Genomic DNA, 21,697 nt, shown 5'->3' on the forward strand with positions numbered 1-21,697 from the left:
TAGCTGTTTTTGCATTTGCCTCCTCACCCCTAATGGAAATCTTCAGGAAAGAGACCATATTTTAGTCCTATATATCAAGCACCTAGTATTGTTGAGCGAAAACTTCTCTTTTCCTCCCCCTGAAGGTAGCCTAACTGGAGAGATAAGCACACAAGCCACACAATTGTTGGACATCCAGGTGCTAATCTCCGAGGGGCCGACTCACTGGGGAACAGGAAAGCCCAGCTCAGGGCATCACTGACACCTCCCTGGGAGCTGTGACTCATCCTGTCCTGTGATTGCTGCAGTCTCGGCCAAACCTCCTTAGGAAAACCTCATAAACTCCAGGGTGTGCATGCCAGGTGCCTCTCAAAAGAGGCAGAGCAAGGAAGAGAAGGGCACAGGCGTAGCCCAGTGCCTTGGTGTGGGGTGGCACTGAGGCCCGAGTGCATGAGTGTACCTGTGCATGGAGCACACACATAAATCCAGGGTTGGAGAGGTGAGGCTGCAAAATAAAGCAAGCAAGCAAGCATCCTGCAGGCGAGCATAGCAAAGGAGACTGGGAGGGAAGAGGGGGCAAGAGGCCTGGACAACAGCCACATGGATCCCCTTCCTGTGCTGTTAGTGCTGGAGCTGCCCCGCCATGGAGAGGGGACTGACTCTCAAGCCCATGGAAAGGGCATGTTTAGGGCACACATGACTTTCAGGAGGCAGGGAGGAGGTGGAAGAAACGTGGAGAGGGATTTTTGCAAACCTTGAAATGGGAGGCAGAACGTTGAGGGGGGAGTTGATGCAGGGTCTGAGGTGAGGAGCTGAAGCCATCTCTGGGCTGGAGTGCGTCACAGAGATGGATTCCAACAAAACATGACAGCTTGAGCCACTGGGCCTGAAGCCTGGTGTCAGAGTATCTGTGGATGATTTCAGCACCATGGACAGGAAACCCTTTCCCCATGTCCCGGACCTGCCAATCAGTGATTCCACTGCCCAGTTCTGAAATCTGGGAGTCATCTTGGACTCCTCTCTCCTCTTTCTACATCCCAGGGTCCAATCCTGCTCATCACCCCTCCCTCCATAAAAGTTCTTATAACTCACCCCTTTTCCTTAACCACAATGTCCATTTTAGTTGAGGCTGCATTTGGAAGTGGTGTCTGGATCACTAACACGTCCTCCTGATCGTGTGCCTCCAGCTCCCCCCACTGGCCAGGGCAGCTGGAAAGGCAGGCGATCTCTGGAGACAAACCGGAGCCCTTACCATCCTGCGCTGGTTGTAACGCTCGGACTGTGGTGACTTGCTGTCGTCCGTGGAGCCCTCTGACACCCTTGGCTTCATTCTGTGCCTTCTCTCATTGGCATTTTTGGAGGCTAAAGGTGATCCACTGTGGGAGTGCAGGGAGGCTGTGTCAACCCCCAGCGCTGTCAGAACCTGTGGAGAGAAAAGAGCAGCTGCAGCAGGTGGTGGGGCCCAGCATACACACATACCCCAGACGTGAAGGGCACACAGGTGTACCCCAGACGTGAGGGCATACAGGCGTGCCCCAGACCTGAGGGGCATACATGCGTACCCCAGATGTGAGGGCATACATGCGTACCCCAGATGTGAGGGCATACAGGTGTACCCCAGACGTGAGGGCACACATGCATACCCCAGACGTGAGGGCACACAGGTGTACCCCAGACGTGAGGGCATACAGGCGTGCCCCAGACCTGAGGGGCATACATGCGTACCCCAGATGTGAGGGCATACAGGTGTACCCCAGATGTGGGGGCATACAGGTGTACCCCAGACCTGAGGGCATACATGTGTACCCCAGACGTGAGGGCACACAGGTGTACCCCAGACGTGAGGGCATACAGGTGTACCCCAGACGTGAGGGCACACAGGTGTACCCCAGACGTGAGGGCACACAGGTGTACCCCAGACGTGAGGGCATACAGGTGTACCCCAGACGTGAGGGCACACAGGTGTACCCCAGACCTGAGGGCATACAGGCGTACCCCAGACCTGAGGGCATACAGGTGTACCCCAGACGTGAGGGCATACAGGTGTACCCCAGACGTGAGGGCATACATGCGTACCCCAGACGTGAGGGCACACAGGTGTACCCCAGACATGAGGGCATACAGGCGTACCCCAGACATGAAGGGCACACAGGTGTACCCCAGACATGAGGGCATACAGGTGTACCCCAGACGTGAGGGCATACAGGTGTACCCCAGACGTGAGGGCATACATGCGTGCCCCAGACGTGAGGGCATACATGCGTGCCCCAGACGTGAGGGCATACATGTGTACCCCAGACGTGAGGGCATACAGGCGTACCCCAGACGTGAGGGCATACAGGCGTGCCCCAGACGTGAGAGGCATACAGGCGTGCCCTAGATGTGAGAGGCATACAGGCATACCCCAGACGTGAGGGCATACATGCATACCCCAGACGTGAGGGGCATACATGCATACCCCAGATGTGAGGGGCATACAGGTGTACCCCAGACGTGAGGGCATACATGCATACCCCAGATGTGAGGGCATACAGGCGTGCCCCAGATGTGAGGGCATACAGGCATACCCCAGACGTGAGGGCATACATGCATACCCCAGATGTGAGGGGCATACATGCATACCCCAGATGTGAGGGGCATACAGGTGTACCCCAGACGTGAGGGCATACATGCGTACCCCAGATGTGAGGGCATACATGCATACCCCAGATGTGAGAGGCATACAGGCATACCCCAGACGTGAGGGCATACATGCGTACCCCAGACGTGAGGGCATACAGGCGTACCCCAGACGTGAGGGCATACATGCGTACCCCAGACGTGAGAGGCATACAGGCGTGCCCCAGATGTGAGGGCATACATGCATACCCCAGATGTGAGGGCATACAGGCGTGCCCCAGATGTGAGGGCATACATGCGTACCCCAGACGTGAGGGGCATACAGGCGTACCCCAGACGTGAGGGCATACAGGCGTACCCCAGATGTGAGAGGCATACAGGCGTGCCCCAGATGTGAGGGCATACATGCATACCCCAGATGTGAGGGCATACATGGGTACCCCAGATGTGAGAGGCATACATGGGTACCCCAGATGTGAGGGGCATACAGGCGTGCCCCAGACGTGAGAGGCATACAGGCGTGCCCCAGATGTGAGGGCATACATGCGTACCCCAGACGTGAGGGCATACATGCGTACCCCAGACGTGAGAGGCATACAGGCGTACCCCAGATGTGAGGGGCATACAGGCATGCCCCAGATGTGAGGGGCATACAGGCGTGCCCCAGACGTGAGGGCATACATGCATACCCCAGATGTGAGAGGCATACATGCGTACCCCAGATGTGAGGGCATACAGGTGTACCCCAGACGTGAGGGCACACATGCATACCCCAGACGTGAGGGCACACAGGTGTACCCCAGACGTGAGGGCATACAGGCGTGCCCCAGACCTGAGGGGCATACATGCGTACCCCAGATGTGAGGGCATACAGGTGTACCCCAGATGTGAGGGCATACAGGTATACCCCAGACCTGAGGGCATACATGTGTACCCCAGACGTGAGGGCACACAGGTGTACCCCAGACGTGAGGGCATACAGGTGTACCCCAGACGTGAGGGCACACAGGTGTACCCCAGACGTGAGGGCACACAGGTGTACCCCAGACGTGAGGGCATACAGGTGTACCCCAGACGTGAGGGCACACAGGTGTACCCCAGACCTGAGGGCATACAGGCGTACCCCAGACCTGAGGGCATACAGGTGTACCCCAGACGTGAGGGCATACAGGTGTACCCCAGACGTGAGGGCACACAGGTGTACCCCAGACCTGAGGGCATACAGGCGTACCCCAGACCTGAGGGCATACAGGTGTACCCCAGACATGAGGGCATACAGGCGTGCCCCACACGTGAGGGCATACAGGTGTGCCCCAGATGTGAGGGCATACATGCGTACCCCAGATGTGAGGGCACACACGCATACCGCAGATGTGAGGGGCATACAGATGTACCCCAGACGTGAGGGGCACACACGCTTACCGCAGACGTGACGGGCATACACGTGTACCCCAGACGTGAGGGGCATACATGCTTACCACAGACGTGAGGGGCATACATGCATACCCTCGACGTGACAGCATACAGGCGTGCCCCAGACATGAGGGCTTACATGCATGCCCCAGATGTGAGGGGCACACACGCATACCCCAGCCATGAGGGCATACACACGTACCCCAAAATGTGACGGGCACACATGCGTGCCCCAGACGTGATGGCATACAGGCATGCCCCAGATGTGACGGGCATACATGCGTGCCCCAGATGTGAGGGGCACACACGCGTGCCCCAGACGTGAGGGGCACACACACTTACCCCAGACGTGAGGGGCACACACGCGTGCCCCAGACGTGAGGGGCACACACACTTACCCCAGACGTGAGGGGCACACATGCGTGCCCTAGACGTGAGGGGCACACACGCATGCCCCAGCCAGGAGGGATCGGAGCTAGAGGTGGCCAAGGCTTAGGACTTGGGTGGTGGTGGATGTGGCCATGGTAAGGCAGCATCCCTGGTCGCCTCCCTCACCGGATCTCACAGTGGACTGCTGGAGTCTCTGGTGACCACAGTGGACGGCTCACACCTGCAGCCCTCTGCGGAGCCTCTTGCCCCTGGGCTGGGCTGGAATCGACTAATCCTGCTCCGGAGCTCCAGCTGAGGGCACTCCACCTCATGTCCGCCTGCCATGGTTTGGCTGTGGTTTGTCCCTCGAGGGCCCACGTGTTGGGCTCCCAACCCCCCAGCGCAGTGCCATGGGAGCTGATGGAACCTTTAAGTGGTGGGACCTACTGGGAGAGCCTTGGGTCATCGGAGGAATACACTTGGAAGGGACTGAGGTAATTCTATGGACTCGCTTGTTAGTTCTAAAGAGAGGGTTGCTAGAAAAGCCTCAACCTGTCTGTGCTCAAATCTTGGGTTTCCTGTTTCAAGGTGTGACTGCCGACTCCCGTCTGTGGTCCCACAGCTGCCACTCGCAGGGAGGTGTGCAGCCAAGAGGCCGCCCCAGGGCCAAGCCAAGGCAGACAGCACAGCTTCGCTCTCCAGAGCTGGGAGCCTCTCCCTCGAGGCGACCTGCCATGGCGTCGAGTATTGGTCACAAAGGGCTGACCAGCACACAGCCTCCACCCGTGCTGCCCCCTTCACTTCCCTTCTCTCTGGAGCACTCCCGGTAAATCACCGGCTACCCTTGCTTGGGTTCTCCTTCGAGAAAACCTGACCTACGGGGCTCCTGGGCTAAGGAGAATCCTCCTCCAGGTTCCACGTGCTGGTCCCGCCCTCAGTCCAAGAACGCAGCCTGCAACTGGATCCACGGCCTTCTGGCCGTCACTGACCTCCTGCTCCTTCCTGAGCAACGCGAGGGTCTCCTGGAACTGCTTCTCCTTTGCTTCAATTTCAGCCATGGTCGCCTGGTTCTGCTCCTCATATGCCATGGTGACCACCGCCAAGATCAAATTGACCAGGTAGAAAGACCCCAGGAAGATGACAAGCACAAAGAAGACCATGTACATCTTCCCCGAAGCCCTCAGCGTCTGCAGTCAAGGGAGAGAAGAGAGACACGTACCCATAGCACGTGGGCCCGAGATCAAGGCAAGATCCTCCACATGGCTGACCTACCCAGCTCCAACCAAGCCCGTGTGGGGGCACGCAGATCAGTACCTGCTGGTAGAGGCGCTCCCAGGAGTCCTGTGTCATGAGGCGGAACAGAGACAGGAAAGCCCAAGCAAAGGAGTCAAAGCTGGTGTAGTTAAAATCCGGGTTCTGGGAAGTTTTACGGCAGACAGAACCGGCAGGGCAGTGGCTGCAGCAAGAACAGAGAAGGTCACCAATCGTGTGGGCCCTTGCTTGATGGCGGCCGGGCAGCTTGGAGCTGCAGGACAAGAGTTTGAAGGCAGAGATCAGAGCCCAAGGCCTGGCCTTTCTCTAACTATCCGGATGACTTTGGCCACTCCGTCTGTCTAGCTCAGTTTCACTCATCCATGAAGTGCGGGACACCAGCTCCTCTCTCCTCAGAGTGTCTTGGTCAGGCAGTGGCCGGGGGAGGCCAGCCGATGGCTCAGATGTGATTCCACGAGACATCAAACCCTTTGGCAGTTCACACCAGGAAACAGAGAATGGGTAGTAGTAATACAGAGCTGAAACCCGAGCCTGCGGGTACCCTCTGCAGGGCTGCCTGTCGAAGGAGCACTCGCATTAGCCAAGCTCCCCGATGAACTGTATCTACCAGTGGGGATGACGCTTCCCGCTCACTGAGCATGTCCCCTGCGCCTCTCTTTGCCCTAGGTGCTCTACAAACAATACGACTGAATCTCAAAAATCCGCTTGGCACACAGGAAACTGTAAGCCTTCCTTTTTTTTTTTTTCCAGATTTATTTATTTTATTTGAAAGTCAGAGTTACACGCAGAGAGAAGGAGAGGCAGAGAGAGACAGAGACAGAGACAGAGAGATAGAGGTCTTCCATCTGCTGGTTCACTCCCCAGTTGGCTGCAATGGCTGGAGCTGCACCAGTCTGAAGCCAGGAGCCAGGAGCTTCCTCCAGGTCTCCCATGCGGGTGCAGGGGCCCAAGGACTTGAGCCATCTTCTACTGCTTTACCAGGCCACAGCAGAGAGCTGGATCAGAAATGGAGCAGCCGGGACTTGAACCAGCACCTATATGGGATGCTGGCACTGCAGGTGGCGGCTTTACCCATTATGCCACAGCACCAGCCCCAAATTGTAAGCCTTTCTATAAAGAGAAGCCAGTTGCTTAAAACTACACAGGCGCTTTAAGAGAGAAGGAGAGAAGTACAACAGCAAAGCATCCCAGGACTTGAGTCAGTCCAGCCTCCTCCTGAAGACTGGTCCGTGAATAAGGCCACACTAGAGATGACACACTAGAGGTGAGTGCTGGGGTGGGGAATGTTGGATTCCTCTTAATCAGCAGGTGAGTTAATGTCAAAAAATCTCTCAGGGCTGGTGCTGTGGTATAGTTGGTTAAGCCTCTGCCTGCAGCACTGGCATCCCCTCTGCGTGCCACTCTGAGTTCCCAGCTGCTCCACTTTCAATCCTGCTCCCTGCTAATGCACCTGGGAAAGCAGTGGAAGACGGCCCAAGTGCTTGGGACCCTGCACCCATGTGGGAGACCTGCAAGAAGCTCCTTGCTCCTGGCTTCGGATTGGCCCAGCTGCAGCCATTGTGGCCATTTGGCGAGTGAAGCAGCAGATGGAAGACCTCTCTCTCTCCCTCTCTCTCTCTCTCTCCCTCTCTCTCTGTTAAGTCTGCCTCTCCAATAGAATAAATAAATCTTTAAAAAAAAATGGAAATGTCAGCTCAGGGCAATGGGGAGGGCCTGGCGAGGAAACAGTAATGTCTTGTTTAATGTTTGGGATTCCTTTACCCCCAGGTTCCTTCCCAGCATTAAGCTGGGGCTCTCTGACTGCAGACACCCATGGGAACACACATACCATGGGTCAGCACTCCATCTAGCCAAGGTGATCAGTTCCGCTCCTACCTGCACTGTGACTGGAGGGCTTTGCGCTTCTTGACCCTGCAGAGCCACGCTCACAGGCAATCTGCTGCTGGCTGTTCCAAGGAGCAAGCCTGCCCGTGTCCTGTGGGCTTCCTAAAGGCAACCCTGAGAGCGCAGCCTGACTTTTACGTCCTCTGCAGAACCCCACTGTGGCCAGTGCGCATCAGCAGCTCACTGCTCTGAGGATTACGTGAGTCCACCGTGCAAAATCTCCTGTGTGGTGCCATTAGCCTAGTACTCATCCTACATAAAATGCAAATTAAAAGTCTGGCTGTTGTAACCTCAGGAGTGAGCAAAAGAATGGCCTGGAATAATATGAGTGAAAGAATGCTGAAAATTATCAGATGTTCTTTTAGTACCTGTTCCCCACCTGTTCTCCCACAGTGCAGTTGGTCAGTACGGGCCTGTGCTCTGGCCCAGCTCTTCTGTGCCCAGCCGGGTTTCAGGGCTCCCTCTGCCCTTGTCCTGGGCTGGCCTCCCCTGCCATCCCAGCTGGGGCCACTCCTCCACTGCCTGGCTGGGACCTCCCTGGCTGGGTTGAGGGGGGTCCGACAGATGAAGCTCACAAGGGTACCCTGGGAGTGCGTGAACCGCTCTGGAGTCACTGCCTTGAGAAATGCCATTGTGCAGGCAGCAAAAGGACATGGGGGAGGCCCTCAGTTTAAATTTATATTAAAGCAAAGGAAGCTGTTGTCAGAAAACCCTTCCCCAAGCCAAAAGCCAATGCCAAGCGCCTGAGTGAAGAAAGATCCGGCAGAGACGGAAACGCTAGTGACGCTGGATGCGTGCACTGGATGCTCACGCTGTACTCCGTACGTGAGAACTGTGACGTCAGCAGAAGGACAAAGACAGACACCAGGGAGCCTGCTGGGGCCAAACGCCCCCCTGCGCTCCCACCTCGCAGCTCCATCTGAGGGCGTTCTCTGAGGGAGCTGATGAAGGTGCAGCCTCCCAGAGGCTCCACGCGGCTCCACCTGGGCAGGGTGGGGCTGCAGGCCTCTCGGGGGTGGGGACGCAGTCCTGGACCGGGGAGGACGGGCTTTTCGGGAGTTTTGCTGAGCATGTTCCGCTCCTGCCTCGCTCCAGTGATGACAGAACAGGCAGAGCTGAGGGGTCCTCACCCCGTCATCCTTGAACACTCACCTCCACCCAGCCTCCAGGAGGTCCTCCTTGACCTTGTTGTTTGCCTTGCATCATCACTGAGCCCACGGAGCCTGCAGCACAGTGCTTGTTCCCCACAATGTAGCACCTGTACGTGTATGTGTGAGAGATCTCCAACTGGAAGCCTGTAGGCTGGATTGGGCCTACAGAAATATTTTGTTTGGCCCCAAAACAGGCATTTGTAGTCAAATTCATAGCTGGGAGATTTCACACAAAAATTTAGATTTTTTTTCTCTCTCTCAAGTGTTGGAAGAGCTGTTAAGTAGTGCACCCACATTTCCACGGCAACCCAGAGCCCGGCAGAGTAATGGCTGACCCTTCAGATGGGGCATGAACTCTCGGTTGCCATGGTTCCCACCTGGCCTCCCACTCGTTCGCCGTGATTCTGGCCTCTCAGAACTTGAAACTGCAGCCTGAGGCAGTTAGTTAGGCCCGTGAGTTAGGGCACGGGCCATCACTTGTTTATCGCCACACCCTCCGTGCGACCTGACCACCAGTGTCTGCCCAGAGATGCTGAGGAAAAGATGGAGGAGGGACTGCTGGGTGTTGGTGCTATCCCAGTCAACTACTCACCCTGCATCAGATCCGTTCCCGCACAGCAAAGGCTCAGACGTGCCTGGCTTATTGATGTAGGAGCCTGCCGAAGAAAGGGAGAGGTGAAGGCTCCCCACCCCGAGGACCCTGGCCCCTAACACCAGCTGGGTGCAGCCAAGGCCACACCTCCTCGGTCTTCTTCCTGAGCCAGGTGGGTTCCCTGGCTCAGTCCAACTGTAGAGGAGGAGCTCAGCTCACTTCCCCACCACAGGGAACCTGGGGAGCTCAAAGTAACACACACCTCAGGAGAGCATGTCAGCAGGGAGGAGGAATCCAAACACTTGTCCTTGTCTGTGCAGGTGTGTGCGGGCCCTCACCCCTGCCCTGGGGTCTGTAGGGTGCCCCTTGTTTGTGCAGGTGTGCAGGGGGCCCTCACCCCACCCTGGGGTCTGTAGGGTCCCCCTTGTCTGTGCAGGTATGCAGAGCCCTCACACCTGCACCGGTGTCTGTAGGGTGCCCCTTGTCTGTGCAGGTGTGCAGGAGGCCCTCACCCCACCCCGGGGTCTGTAGGGTGCCCAGGTCTTCACTGGACTCTACTCACTTTCAAGGTCGAGGGAGTAGTTGGCCCCGTCGTAGAGGGCAGAGTCATTCCTGATGCACTTGTTCTTGAGGTTGCCTTTGAAGAGCTGCAGGCCCACCAGGGCGAAGACACTCAGGCAGAAGATGGTGAGGATGGTCACGTCCACCAGCTTCCGCACCGAGTGCACCAGCGCCCCCACGATGACCTTCAGTCCTGCGGGCAGGTGTCGCTGACACTGGACGAGGGCCACGCATGCCCCTGCCCCTCTCCCCACAAGGCGGGAGGTATTTACCAGGTGCGGGGGGGGGGGGAGGCAGCGCCAGCATCTCCCCTGCACCTGGCGACTGCCGAGGGGCAGGCCAGCCACCCGGGCCTGCGGTCCTCACTGGAAGATAAGGCAACGGAGACCCCTGCAAGGCACTTGTGGTCCTGAGGCTGAGGCATTCCTGACACCAGCGGTTCAGGTAAAGACCAGCGGCTGAGGGCCGGGCCAGGCTACGGACTTTCCTCCAGCCCTTTGGCATCTGTTTTCCTGTGCCTACCCAAGCCCTGGGAGGCTCCTTGAGGCTTGGGAGTGCAGGAGCCTCCCTGTGTGTGCCTGTGTGGCAGAGGGGGGCAGGCAAGGGAGACACAGATACCAGGAGCATGGAGCGAGGCAATGATGGAGACAAAGACATAGACAGATGACCTCGGCAAAGGAGTGAGACCCTGAGAAACACTGGGAGAAACAGAGGGACACTGACCACAGCTGGCAGCACAGACGGGGCCCTGCTTGGACAAGGAGGAGGGCTTCACGGCTGTGGGGAAGGAGAGCTCCTTCTCTGGGCGAGCAGCTTCCTAGGCAGCAGGGAGAGCTGTGCCTAAGGGAGCCGTCTCAGATCTTTCTTTGGCCCGTCGTTTGGTAGACAGAGAATCCACCGGCTACCATGTGTGCCAGCCCCCAGCGATGGCCGCAGCTGCAGCATACAGTGGGGTTGTCCAGCCACTGGAGGGAAGCCCCAGGACACACAGCGGAGCAGCCCTTTCCTGAAGCCCAGCGCGGGAATGGGGCGGGGTGTGGGGAGGCAGAAAAGCCCAGGGAGCATCGTGGAGGAGGAGAATCCTCGGGAGAGCCCTGAGGAGCGAGTGTGAGTCAGGTAAACAGACGGGGAGCGCGTCCGCACGCAGCAGCCTGGGTAAACAGACGGGGAGCGCAGCTGCACGCAGCAGCACAGCCCAAGGTGGGCCGGGGTGAGCAGTTGAGTGAGTAGGGCATGGGGTATCTGGGGCCCCACAGGTGGGTTCTGGAACATGAAGCAAGGTGGGCTATGTGGAGAGGGCCAGGCCAGGGTCTTCCTGGTTGAGCGTAGGTAATGGAGAAAGCAAGGGCAGACCTGTGGTTCCTTGTGGAGTTTGTCCACAGATTGGAAAAGGCTTTCCAGTGGATCCCTGCAGAGCCAGGCGCTGCGGGCAGAAGGGATGCCCACTCCAGGAGCAGGGTTTCCATTTCACAGGGGCGGAGGAGGGTTCTGGGAGGGGCAGGGCGGGGAGCATCAGGCCATGGAGGAGTGTGGGGTCCTGCGCCTGGCCTCACCGTCCCCACCATCTACCTGGTGGGAGGCGAGAAGCAGTGGCCCAGCTGCTGGCAGCAACACAGATGTAGGAGGCCCAGGCCATGAGTCTTGGGGTGCTACTTTTGTGTCTGAGTTCTCTGTAACCAAGAACGAGCTGAGTCTTTTCTCCTCTGCAGGTCCAAAGACAAGGCTGGGGCTCAATCTCAGAGCTATAGAAACGGTGATGATCCCATGGCCAAGTTTAAATCCTTGCTGTAAGGCATAGATGAGAATGGAACCCGACAGGGAGGACCGAAGGTGAGGACACGCCTGTCGTCTACTGCTGGTGCGGCCACGTGGAGTGTGGGCAGAGCTCTGGCCTCCAGCTGACACTGCCTCTCCAGTGGAGATGACAGTCCTTTCCCTGGGACCTCACGGGGATCCTGTGCAGACGAGCCCATGCTCTGTGGTTGCACCTGCTCACCTGGGATCACCGAAAAGGTTTTCAGCGCTCTGAGAACCCTGAACGTCCGCAGGCCGGAGATCCCTCGGAGGTCTTTGGCGATGGCTACGTATCTGCAGGACCAGAAGGCAGGCAGCACCACGTGAGGAGAGCCTCCTGGGAAGGCGTGCAGCTCACACGAGGACACCTCTGGGTCACACGAGCCTAGGAAGCACCCGGAGAGGATGCTGGGAGTCTACAGGCACCACTGCGTATGGACTGACGCCGATGCCAAGTTAGCCATCACAGCGTCTTTCAGAATAGACCATCTGAAAAGACGTGCAGTGACAAGGAGGCTGTGATGCTGTGTGGGTGGATGCTACGCAAGCGTGCACGCAGGCTCAGCCAACCAGTCACTGATGCCTCAGCAAACGGCCTTGTCGCAGGTACAACACCGAGCCCTCCGATGGTCCAGAGCTGACATCCTTGACTTCCAGTGCCCACAGGACTAACCCTGAAATGTGACCCCCAAAGTAGCACTCCTGGAAGAAAATCCCAGGCCCTGTGGGGCCAAAGGAGGGAGCTCGGCTGAGATGAGGAAATGTCCGTAGTGTAGGGGCCTGATCACAGCTGCCAACACCACACGGACACACACACACACACACGGACACAGAAACACACAAATGCACAGGCACACACGGACACAGACACACACAGACACACACATGGACACGGACACAGACACACACACATGGCACAGACACACACACATGGGCACGGACACATGGACACTCGGAAATACAGACACATGGACACACACACACACACACACACGGACACGGACACAGACACACACACACGGACACATGGACACTCGGAAACAAGGACACACACACGGACACAGACACACACACGGACAGACATACACACACATGGACACACACACATGGACACAGACACACACGGACACAAACACACACACACGGACACACACAGACACACGGACACAGACACACGGACACATGGACACACGGACACAGACACACACACAGACACACACACACGGACACACAGACACTCGGAAACACAGACACACGGACACACAGAGACACACACACGGACACAGACGCACACACACGGATACATGGACACTTAGAAACACAGACACACAGACACACACACGGACAGACATACACACACATGAACACACACACGGACACAGACACACACATGGACACAGACACACACACATGGACACAGACACACACACGGACACACACGGACACACAGACACATACACACACACAAAAACACATACTCACGCCAGGGTGATGACACTGAAGTCCAGCCAGTTCCAAGGGTCTCGTAGGTAAGTGAACTCATTCAGACAGAACCCCCTGGCCAGTATCTTCAGCAGCGCTTCGAAGGTGTAAATGCCGGTGAAGACACACCTGGGAAGGAGGGCGGAGAGGAGAGTGAATGAGGGAGAGAGCTCGGGGTCCCCTCCGCCTTCAGGAGGGAGAGACGGCTGCTGGGACTGTTCCAGGGAAAATGTGCAAGGAACATCACCGAGGTGGCGAAGAGAAACAGGGCAAGGCAAGGATGAGGAAGGTCAAGGAGGCACAGGAAGACACGGGTTGGGAGGGCTTCGTGTGGCTGACGGCGGCGCACGGGGCAGGGGACGAGCCTTGTGCAGCCCCCTCCCTTTAAAGATTCATTCTATTTATTGGAAACACAGAGTTACAGAGAGAGGTAGAAACAGAGAGAGGTCTTCCATCCGCCAATTCAGTCCCCAAATGGCCGCAACGGCCGGAGCTGAGCTGATCCGAAGCCAGGACACCAGGAGGCTCCTCTGGGTCTCCCTCGCAGGTACAGGGGCCAAGCACTTGGACCATCCTCTGCTGCTTTCCCAGGAGCACCAGCAGGGAGCTGGATCAGAAGCGGAGCAGCTGGGACTTGAACTGGCTCCTATGTGGGATGCTGGCACTGCAGGCGGTGGCTTTTCCAGCTGTGGCCTTTTTAAACGTCCCTTTTAAACGTCTCTACTTCTGTTTTGTTTTCATAGCAGGCTCCAATAAAGGTCTTTTTTTTTTTTTAAAGAACCTTTTGCATAGCAAAGGAAACCATCCACAGAGTGAAGATAACCAACTGAACGGGAGAAAATATTTGCAAAATATTCCTCTGACAAAGAATCAATATCCAGAATCTATAAAGAACCGAAACAAGAACCAATCCGAAGCAATCCAGTGAAGAGATGGGCCAAAGAGCTAAACAAATACTCTTCAAAAGAATCTGAATTCCTAGCAAGTGGCGAGGGGAGCCTCCCCGGAGACCCACGCACCCCAGGGACTCAGCTGTGTCACAGTAAGTCCGCTGTGCGCTTACAGACACAGGCCCGGCAGTGGGAGCAGGCAGACTTCGGGTCAGACAGAGCGCTTGCCTCCGCCCGCCCTGACAGCGTCTGCTGACTGGTAAAGCAGTTTTCAGAAACAGGCGCAGAGCAGGGAGGACACAGACAGCCGTCAGAGACCAGAGTGTGGATGGACGGCGACGCGGTCACTGCCGCCGGGCGGTGACTGGCAGAGCCGAGCTAAGGCGAACCCAGCTGGAAGCGGGGAGCCCCGGCAGCTCGGCGCGCGGACACGCCCGTCCTGCGGGCCAGAGCCACTGTCTCCGGGCAGTGCAGGACCAGCGGGCGCCACGCGCGCAGGGAGAAATCCCGCTCCGCCCAGACACAGCCCGGACCTTCTGCCGAGCGCTGCCCAAGAGCTGCTCGCTGCAACCCAGGGAGGGGAACCGTGTCTGGCCATGGCGTGCACTCGCCACTCTGCTCGCCACAAGTCTGTGCGATCCAGGCTGATACAGAGCCGGCGACTGAACAACAAACAGCAAGTGGCGCTTCCCCCGCCGCCCCGGGAGAAGGGAACCGGGCAGGCCCCAGAGGTGGGAGCCACTCGCAAGCCACGCGGCCTGGGGGATAAAAGGGCTGCACGGGTGGCCGGAGACAGGAAGGGCGAGAACCCCCAGAGCCGAGCGGTGGCCGCCGGGAGGCCGGGCCAGCACGGGCCCTTTACGCCCGCACAGGCAGCTCCCGGAAAGCAAACACCGACCTCGACCGGTCGCCTCCGTGCCCTGAGAGGAGAGCTCGGGCTTGAGGCCTCTGGCTGTGTTCCGGGCTGGGTTTGGGCCCAAGTCAATCTCCCAGGCTCTGTCTCAGAGAATTCTAAATCCAGGCCCAGACACGGCGTGCAGTGTGACAAACTTGGCTTACAAAGTGAGGCAAACTCACAGGCTCACTAGGGCTCCACTCAGGGAGAACAGACCAGAGAAAGGGAACGACCACACCCCACCCCACCCGCCCTGAGTCCAGCAAGAGCGGGCACTTCCGGTCTCCCTAGCTCTTTATGTAGGTGGGAAAACCGGAAGTGTTTACGTGGCTCCGCCCCCACGTCGCGGTGAGAGGCGGTACTTCCTGGTCAGGGGTCGCCTGATTGACAGGCGGGTGAACATGGCCCCACAGAGCGGAGGTGCGGCTTCCGGCCTTGGACTTGGAGCCATCCGTCGGAGCCGTCCCGCGTCAGCTGGGCTGTGTGCCCCGGGCCGGTCAGCTTCCACAGCTTGCTGTCCGCCGCCCCACTCTGCAGCTTTCCTAGCTTAGAAGTCCCTGGCTCCGAGTTACAGGCGTGGGGGCGTTTGGCAGGTGCAGGGCCGGTCCGGAGACCGTTCTGGACGGCGGCGAGCTGGAACCGAACGGCTGGCAGGGTGCTCGTCAGTGAGTCCCTGGTGCGAGGAAGACCCGGCGCCCCGCGGCGGAGTTCGCAGAAGTCCGGTGTTTAGCCATTAGAAACGCGGCTGTGCGGCCTCCCAGATGCCGAGCGGCCCTGGGCGGTGCTCGTGTAACCTCAGACACCGGAGACGTCTCTGCGGGCTTGCCAGGCGGTCCCGTGGCGCGTCCGCTGGCGCCTGGCCGCGGCCGGTCAGCGGTGGCCGTGTGCCCTCCTGCCACGGCACAGGCCGCCCGGAGCCTGCCTGGCCCGCTGTGCCGGCGCGGCGGGGTGGCGGGAAGCAGCGTCTGGGTTCTGTGTGGCGATGCTGCCCGTGCTGTCCTGTGGCCACAGCTGCTTCGTTGTCAGTCCCACATGCCTGGTTTTTGGTTTTTAAACGCTTATTCATGGCATAGTGGCATTGTGGCGCTGTGGCGTAGCGGGTAAAGAAAGCCGTGGCCTGCAATGTGGACATCTCATACGGGCGCCGGTTCGAGACCTGGCTGCTCCTCTTCCAGTCCAGCTCTCTGCTGTGGCCTGGGAAGGCAGTGGAGGATGACCCAAGTGCTTGGGCCCTGCACCCGGAGGAGGCTCCTGGCTCCTGGCTCCTGGCTTCGGATCGGCGCAGCTCCAGCCGTTGTGGCCAGTTGGGGAGTGAACCAGCAGATGGAAGACCTCTCTCTCTCTCTCTCTGCATCTCCTTTTCTCTCTGTGTAACTCTGTCTTTCAAGTAAATAAAATATTTTAAAAAGATTTATTTGTATATTTATTTATTTGAGAATCAGAAAGGGAGAGAGAGAGAGAGTCTTGTATCTGCTGGTTCACTCCCCAAATGGGCACAACAGCCAGGTCTGGGCCAGTCTGAAGCCAGGAGCCAGGAGCTCCATCCAGATCCCTCACGTGGGTGGCCATGGGCCAAGCACTTGGGCCATCGTGTACTGGCACTGTGATAAAAAGAGCTGCATTGCAAACAGAGGCTTAACCCATAGCACCACAACACTGGCTCCAATGTATCTACTTTAAAAAAAAAAAGATTTTATTTACTTGAGAGGCAGAGTTAGAGAGGGAGGGGGAGGGGGAGGGGGAGAAATAGAGAGGTCTTCCATCCACTGGATCACTACCGAAATGGCTGCAACAGCCAGAGCTGGGACCATCTGAAGTCAGAAGCCAGGAGCTTCTTCCGGGTCTCCCACGAGGGTGCAGGGGACCAAGGACTTGGGCCATGATCTACTGCTTTCCCAGGCCCGTCAGGGAGTTGGAAGCAGAGCAGCCAGGACTCAAACTGGTGCCCATATACCAGTGCCGCAGGCAGAGGCTTAACCTACAGTGCCACAGCACTGGCCCTTATAGCTGCTTTTTCATAAAACTTTGGTAAAGTATACATAACAGATTTATCACTTCAATCATTTTAAGTATATAGTTAAGTGCATTGAGCATTCACACCTCCAGATCTTTTTCGTCATCTCAAACGGCAATGGAGCCGTTAACGATCACTCCCATCCTCCACTCTGGAAAGCGCTGTTCCGCCTGCTGTCCCCGTGAGTCCAGACACCTCTTGTTGGTGCAGTCACACAAGATTTGTCCTCTGTTTCAGGCTTGCTTTGCAAGTTGCATGTTCTGTCCGCATCTCATTCGTGTTTAAGGCTGAACAGTAGCTCTGTCTATCTGTTGACTACAACTCACTTATCCGCTCATCTGTTGACGGACATTTGGGATAGCTGCACCTTTTGACAGCTGTGAATAATGTGCAAACCAACACATTTTTAAGATGGTTGCATAGTTTAAAACAAACCTTTAGTCAAACGAGAGGTCTCAGCTTTGAAAATTAGCTTCCTGACAATAGGACAGTCACTAAGCTTGCCCCTCTCATTTGTGTGAGCCCTTGCTGACTACTGTTCCCTTCATAGTTTGTCCGGTCAGTGTCTGTCTGCTCCCGTGTGTCACAGCCATCGATTTAAATGTCAGTGACATTGTAAGGAGCGTGGTGATTCGAAGGAAGGGACTCTACCAGTCGCTTTTCTTGCTCCTCTCCAACCACAGCTTTTGTAGGTAATTTTGAGCCTGAGTTTCTATCGTATCAGCTAGAGTTTGATTGTGCCTGATTTTGATAGGAGGATGAATGACAGCTCTATAGTTTCAGGGTTATCTCACCTTTTGCATCAAATTTTGATAATTTTGTCCCGAGAAAACTCATGTTGTGCTTCTACAAGACATGGTCAGTTGGTTGAAGAGTGAGGTTGATGAGCTTTTTGGAAGACATTATGGAAGTTCTGACCCAGATGTTAGTAGATCATAAACTGGGTGTGAAGACAAGAGGATCACTGGTCTAACTGTTCAGTAACTGTTGTTCACTGCCGTGGCTTCTGTTTTCTTATATATTTTTATCTGCTTTTGTGAGATTATTGCCTACTTGTCTCAAGCCAGGTTCACATTTTTATTTTTGTGATGGAGTCTATTTATTACTTATATTTGTGACCTTATTTCATGTTGTAGGATTTATATTTAAATTTTTCTCATTATTACATTTTAGCAAACCACTTTGAAGTGCTAATTCATTTTTGTGAATTGGGATATTGTGCAGTGCAAAAGTAATGATGGGAAATGCAAGTTTCACAAATGTAAACAACTGCCAATGACAATGAAATACATAAGTTAGGAAAAGCGTCCTGGAGCTGGTGCTGTGGTGTCGTGGGTTAGGCCACTGCTTGTGATGCCAGCACCTATACTGGGCTGTTGATTTGGGTCCTGGATGCTCTGCTTTCAGTCTAGCTTCCTGTTAATGCTCCTGGGAAAGCAGTGGCTCATGGCTCAAGTGCTTGGGGCCTCTGCTATGCAGATGATGGAATTGCTGGCTCCCAGCCTTGGCTTGGCCCAGACCTGGCTGTTGCAACCATTTGGAGAGCAAATTGTCACTGTGCCTATCATTAACTTCATATTAACCATCATGCACTGTAGTCTTTGATGAACATAACTGCTTTTATGAACAAAAAAGTGATAAATTCTTTTTGTTTGTTTTTGACAGGCAGAGTGGACAGTGAGAGAGAGAGACAGAGAGAAAGGTCTTCCTTTTTGCCGTTGGTTCACCCTCCAATGGCCGCCGCAGCTGGTGCACTGCGGCTGGTGCACTGCGCTGATCCGAAGGCAGGAGCCAGGTGCTTCTCCTGGTCTCCCATGCGGGCGCAGGGCCCAAGCACTTGGGCCATCCTCCACTGTCTTCCTGGGCCATAGCAGAGAGCTGGCCTGGAAGAGGGGCAACCGGGATAGAATCCGGCGCCCAACCGGGACTAGAACCCGGTGTGCCGGCACCACAAGGCGGAGGATTAGCCTATTGAGCTGTGGCGCCGGCCTAAAAGTGAGAAATTCTATGAAAATCACGACTAATCTTGCATTTCAGATTTTTAAATTATCTGCATAAAATAGTTGCATTATTTTTCTTCGGAGTCTTTCAAACAATTAAGTGGCTACTAAGCGCCTTCTGGTGACCACGGAGACTCTTAGATCACTCGTTGAGAAATGTCATATGGGATGGAGAGAGCTGAGTGGCTCTGAAAGTAAGTGAGAAGGGCCGGCGCCGTGACTTAACAGGCTAATCCTCCGCCTTGCGGCGCCAGCACACTGGGTTCTAGTCCCGGTTGGGGCGCCGGATTCTGTCCCAGTTGCCCCTCTTCCAGGCCAGCTCTCTGCTATGGCCAGGGAAAGCAGTGGAGGATGGCCCAAGTGCTTGGGCCCTGCACCTGCATGGGAGACCAGGAGAAGCATCTGGCTCCTGGCTTTGGATCAGCACGATGCGCCAGCTGCAGCAGCCACTGGAGGGTGAACCAACGGCAAAAAGGAAGACGTTTCTCTCTATCTCTCTCCCACACTATCCACTCTGCCTGTCCAAAAAAAAAAAAAAAAAAAAAAAGAAAGAAAGAAAGAAAAAAAAGAAAGTAAGCGAGAAGAACGTGGAGTTCCCGAGGACATAAGAAAGCAGCAGTGAGGCACAGTGAAGCCCCACACGGGACAGTTTGCAGAAGATTAGAAGCCAGTTCCATTCCCAGATACATCAAATGAAACACATCCTGGCAAACGGAATCCAGCAGAATGGGCAAGCTGGAACCATTACAAATAGATTAGCAAATCCATCACTGTACCTACTGTATTAATAGATGAAACACTATAGGACAACCTTAATAAATACACAAGTAGTGATAAAAAGCCAACATCCACTCATAAGGAAAATCTTAAACTAACAATCGAATTTTCACAGCTTGAGAAAGGGCAGTGGTGAGAGTACCACGGACGCCATGATGACAGTAAGACATTAAGCGCACAACCTTTGAAGTCAAGAAAAAGAAACACACTGCTAAAGCTTTGGTGAAGCATGATGCTAAAGGTCCTGTCCTACTCAATAAGACAGGAAAAGTGAGTGACATAAGAATCAGAAAGAAGAAGGAGGATAGAATTGTCTAAATAGAAAAATCCAAGAGGACTGGTGGAGAAATATCACCATGGAGCTCAGCAAGGTGGCTGGGTGAAAAGTCAATATATAGAAATTAAGCACACTGACATTTTAGAAATAAAAATAAATGTTCAAAGATCACAAGTGCAGTGTACCCAGTGACAAGACCTTACAGAACACTGTTGTGGAAATGAAAGGTGTCTCTATGTGTTAACAGATACGCCATGTTGATGTGTGAGGTTTCACATTCTGTACATGACCCTTCCTGTGGTAATAAATAAATTAAGTGCATTTCCAATCAAAGCTTCAACAGTGTTGTAAGAAAGAGCATAAAAAATACGACCCTTGGGGCTGGTGTTGTGGCACAGTAGGTTAAGCCATTGTTTGCAGCGCCAGTATCCCATGTGGGCACCGGTTCTGAGTCCCGGCTGCTCCACTTCTGATCCAGCTCTCTGCTGTGGCCTGGGAAAGCAGCAGGAGATGGCGCAAATGCTTGGGCCCCTGCCACCCACATGAGAGACCCCGATGGAGTTTCAGGCTCCTGGCTTTAGCCTGGTCCAGCCCCAGCTGTTGTGGCCATCTGAGAAGTGCACCAGCAAATAGAATATCTCTTTTTCTATCTTTCTCTGTAACTGTGCTTTTCAAACTAAATAAATAAATCCTTTTTTAAGAAGATGAGGCTGGAAAAATACAGAGAGGAAATACTACCTCATGCTATGCACACAAAAACATAAATTCTAGGAGGATGGAACACCTAATACAGAAAGGAAAACTATGAATTTTAGCCAGAAATACACAATACGTTCATGGGATACTATATAGAAGTAAAAAAGAGAGAGAGAGAGAGAGAGAGAGAGAGAGAGAGAGAGAGACATATCTGTATGTATCCATTTAGACAAATCTGAAAAACAGAATTGATTTTTTGAAAAAAGCATCAGATAAGAATATTGATCTTTTAAAAAGAGCCGGATAAAGCACACTACCATCTGATAGCATTTTGTACATTTGAAAAGACAGGAAGTTACTGCTTTTTGCTCGCTGTGCCAGGCCTGTGTTCCCGTCTCCACAGCTCCAATTCCATTGCACAGATCCTTTCCTTTCCATTGTGCTGTTCCCTGCACCCACGTGGCTGCCGTCAGTCCCGTATCTGCCCAGAGTCTGAGCGTGGCTGGAGACGGGCGTGCAGGGGCTGACCAGAAGCCCCTTCCGTGCTGCTCTGGGGCCCCGGGCATGGAGGGAGGGGCGTTCTGCTCTGCTCACACTTACTCACCACTTCTGCCTCCCCTGCCTCCCTCATCTCATCCTAGTGCCCAATCTAGAATATTCTCCCCCACTGTGGCCTCTCGATCTCTAGCTTCTTTCTGAGCACAAGAAAGTATTGAGGGGCTGGCCCTGTGGCATAGCAGGTTAAGCTGCCGTCTGCAGGGCTGGCATCTCATGGGCACCGGTTCAGGTCCTGGCTGCTCCACTTCCAGTTCATCTCCCTGCTAATGTTCTTAGGAAAGCAGTGGAAAATGGCCCAAGTGCTTGGGCCCCTGTACCCTCCTGGTTCCTGGCTTCAGCCTGGCCCAGCCCTGGCCATTGCAGCCATTTGGGAGTGAACCAGTGTATAGGAGATTCTCTCTCTCTCTCTCTCTCTCTCTCTAATTTGACTTTCAAATAAATAGATAAATCTTTAATAAAAAAGAAGCTATTGAA

At 55.1% G+C, this 21,697-nt stretch overlaps 1 protein-coding gene across 1 annotated transcript in view; it reads right to left on the minus strand.

Moving 5' to 3' along the window:
- The window catches only part of SCN10A (sodium voltage-gated channel alpha subunit 10), a 95,534-nt gene that overhangs the window by 61,874 nt on the left and 11,963 nt on the right, over nucleotides 1-21,697 (minus strand). Inside the window, 7 exon segments of the mRNA XM_062216356.1 lie at nucleotides 1,232-1,402; nucleotides 5,370-5,567; nucleotides 5,695-5,836; nucleotides 9,280-9,369; nucleotides 9,838-10,033; nucleotides 11,837-11,928; nucleotides 13,117-13,245. Of these exon segments, the coding sequence (XP_062072340.1) occupies nucleotides 1,232-1,402; nucleotides 5,370-5,567; nucleotides 5,695-5,836; nucleotides 9,280-9,369; nucleotides 9,838-10,033; nucleotides 11,837-11,928; nucleotides 13,117-13,245 (1,018 nt within the window).

The sequence above is a fragment of the Lepus europaeus genome, chromosome 2 (assembly GCF_033115175.1).
Source record: "Lepus europaeus isolate LE1 chromosome 2, mLepTim1.pri, whole genome shotgun sequence".
In the NCBI taxonomy this organism is placed as follows: Eukaryota; Metazoa; Chordata; class Mammalia; order Lagomorpha; family Leporidae; genus Lepus; species Lepus europaeus.